General features: G+C 33.6%; 1 protein-coding gene across 1 annotated transcript; it reads left to right on the top strand.

The window, feature by feature from the left end:
* Window positions 1–314: 314 nt before the first annotated feature.
* LOC127691077 (olfactory receptor 4K2-like) lies at window positions 315–1,295 on the top strand. Its single transcript, XM_052190684.1, has one exon. It carries the CDS (start codon window positions 315–317, stop codon window positions 1,293–1,295), a length of 981 nt encoding a protein of 326 aa, XP_052046644.1.
* Window positions 1,296–3,020: the final 1,725 nt, after the last annotated feature.

The following is a 3,020-nucleotide window of genomic DNA, read 5'->3' on the forward strand; positions in this document are numbered from 1 at the left end:
GAAACATGTGTATAGTCAGACAGGTGTGTTATGAGGGCTGTGATGCTCAGCCTGATATGTATTGTTTGGCTGCTCGATAGATCCAAGAGGTTGTGCCTCTGAAGTGTTACCCAGCATTAGTTATTTAAGTGGTCTCAAAAGAAAAAGAAACAGCCTGTGCCTAAGAGTATTTTTGGACAAATCTAGGTAGCCAGTGGATTAGATAATTACTCAGAAATGTTTTAAGTTTTTCACATGTAGTTATAGACATATTATGTGTTTCCAGGACTGTAATTTTTTGTTTTTTATGACTACAGAGCAGAGTCTACGGGTAGATGGAGAGGCTTAACCATTCCAGAGTACCGGAATTTGTGTTACTTGGACTCACGGATTCTCCTGAGCTTCAGATATTCTTCTTTGTGGCATTTTCCATTTTCTATTTAATGACAATGCTTGGGAATTGCTTAATTCTGTTCACTGTCCTGTCTACTTCACATCTCCACTCCCCCATGTTCTTCCTTCTCAGCAACCTTTCTCTGATTGACATATGCCTTTCCTCCTTTGCAACACCAAAGATGATCATGGACTTCTTTGCTCACCACAAGAGTATTTCTTTTGAGGGGTGCATTTCTCAAATCTTTCTTTTGCATCTTTTCACTGGAACTGAAATTGTACTACTGATTTCCATGTCTTTTGACAGGTATATTGCCATATGTAAACCTCTCTACTATTCAACAATTATGAGCCAAAAAGTGTGTGTTGGACTTGTGGTAACCTCTTGGATGGTAGGCTTCCTACATACAATGAGTCAACTAGTTTTTATCCTCTATTTACCCTTCTGTGGTCCAAATGTAGTAGACAGCTTCTTCTGTGACCTTCCTTTGGTAATCCAACTAGCTTGTATAGATACATATGTTCTTGGTATCTTCATGGTCTCAACCAGTGGTGTTATTGCTCTTATAAGTTTTCTGCTTTTGCTTATCTCCTACATTGTGGTACTTGTCACCATCAGGGGCCACTCCACAATTGGATCATCTAAGGCTCTTTCCACCTGCACATCACATTTCATAGTTGTGCTCATGTTCTTTGGACCATGCATTTTCATTTATGTGTGGCCTTTCACAAACTTTCTGATGGATAAAATTCTCTCTGTTTTCTATACCATCTTCACCCCTTTTCTGAATCCACTTATCTATACTTTGAGAAATCAAGAAGTGAGAACAGCAGTGAAGAAGAAAATAATTAACCAGTATTTCTCCTTTGGGAAGATAAAGCCACATTATACAGTGACCGGTCTGGAGAGATCCAGAAAATAAGATTAGATTTTCCAGAATAAGATATAAGAGATAATTAACCTATGATCTGCTCTCTAAAACTTTGCTCTAAATTTATGATACGAAGAAGTCAGCATTGAGAGATGCAACTGCTTGCTTTTAAACTAATGCTGTATTTGTTAGTTTTTGTAATCATGGATCAATTTGATAATGTGTAGATGTTTATAATATATTTTCATAGAAAAGTTATGTTGCCATAATTTTGGACATTGATTATTTTTTCTTGTCTACATGAAATCTATGTGTTTATACACCAGGGTTAATATTCTGTAAGAAGTTTAATATATATGAACTATTCTTGCTTGCTTTTCTAGAGCAGTTCTCTTTGACTGTCTTGTGATATTTTATACTGTCCACTTTAATTTAAAACTTTGATTAGGCCCCAGAATAGGAGAATTATAGGACAGGGAAGTGGGAGTGTGTGGATTGGTGAGCAGGGGAATGGGGGATGAGATAGGAGGTTTTTGGAGGGGAAACCAGGAAAGGGGATAACACTTGAAATGTAAATAAAGAATATATCTAAGAAAAAAAAGAAACAAACAAATAAAAGAGAATATGTAGCCAGGTAGTGGGGGTTCATGCCTTTAATCCCAGTACTTGGGATGCAGACGCAGGTGGATTTCTGAGTTCAGTGCTAGCCTGGTCTACAGAGTGAGTTCCAGGAGAGCCAGGGCTATATAGAGAAACCATGTCTCAAGAATAAATAAATAAATAAATAAATAAATAAATAAATAAATAAAACAACCCCCTCCAAAATTAAAGAAAATATCTAATAAAAACCTTTGATTAGGCTTTATTTATAACATTAGAAAATTTATTAGAAAATTTGATATTATGAAATAATTATTTTACATAAAACTAAACAATTTTAATCACTGGGTCAAATTGTTTGAATCCTATTACAAATTTGAACCTAATAGATTAATACATTAACAATCTATACTCTCAGCTAGTATGAAGATTATTGCTGTCAGATGAGTGATATAGCAAATAATAATCAATTGATGATCTGTGATATTTAATTCATAGAAACTGGGGTACTTAAATAGACCTGCTTTTAGAACTTAGTTATAAGACACCCATTCACTATTAATTTTTTTGTATAAGAATACTATTAACTGCTGAATTCATGATATGCTTTATCTTTTAAATAAGAGAGTTCAAGCTTCTTAAATTTTTATAAAGTTTGCATTTAGTTTTCAATTATCATATGGTCAGTGAAAAGAAAAATGAAATTAATTTTAAACTATATGGTTCACTTCCACTCAACTTGATTTATTACCAATAATGCTAAGTAGATTTTTTATATATAACATGATCTTTGGATGTCAGATAGATCATGCATTTTCTAAACTGCTGAAGAATCATAGTCACAGAGAATTTTTTCCGAAACAGTCAGTCATGTTAAGAAGCAAAGCACATTGATTGAGCCAGCAAGGCTCACTGAGTTAGATCCTGAATGACTCACTTTATTTTTTTAATACTTTTTACCTCTAATAAAAGAATTATGGAAAGTAGATTAAAATGTTTATGATAATGTATGGAAAGTAGGCATGTGATTTCTATTTTCTTAAACTACCTCAACTATGTCTTAATTTTAATCAATGAGCTTCTGAACAGTAGCTCTATTCTGGGAAAATTACTAGTAAAATCACACAATGCTCTAATTTTGTTCTGTTTTAAAAACTATGGTCTATTAAAACAGAT

This window comes from Apodemus sylvaticus, chromosome 8 (assembly GCF_947179515.1).
Source record: "Apodemus sylvaticus chromosome 8, mApoSyl1.1, whole genome shotgun sequence".
NCBI lineage: Eukaryota > Metazoa > Chordata > Mammalia > Rodentia > Muridae > Apodemus > Apodemus sylvaticus.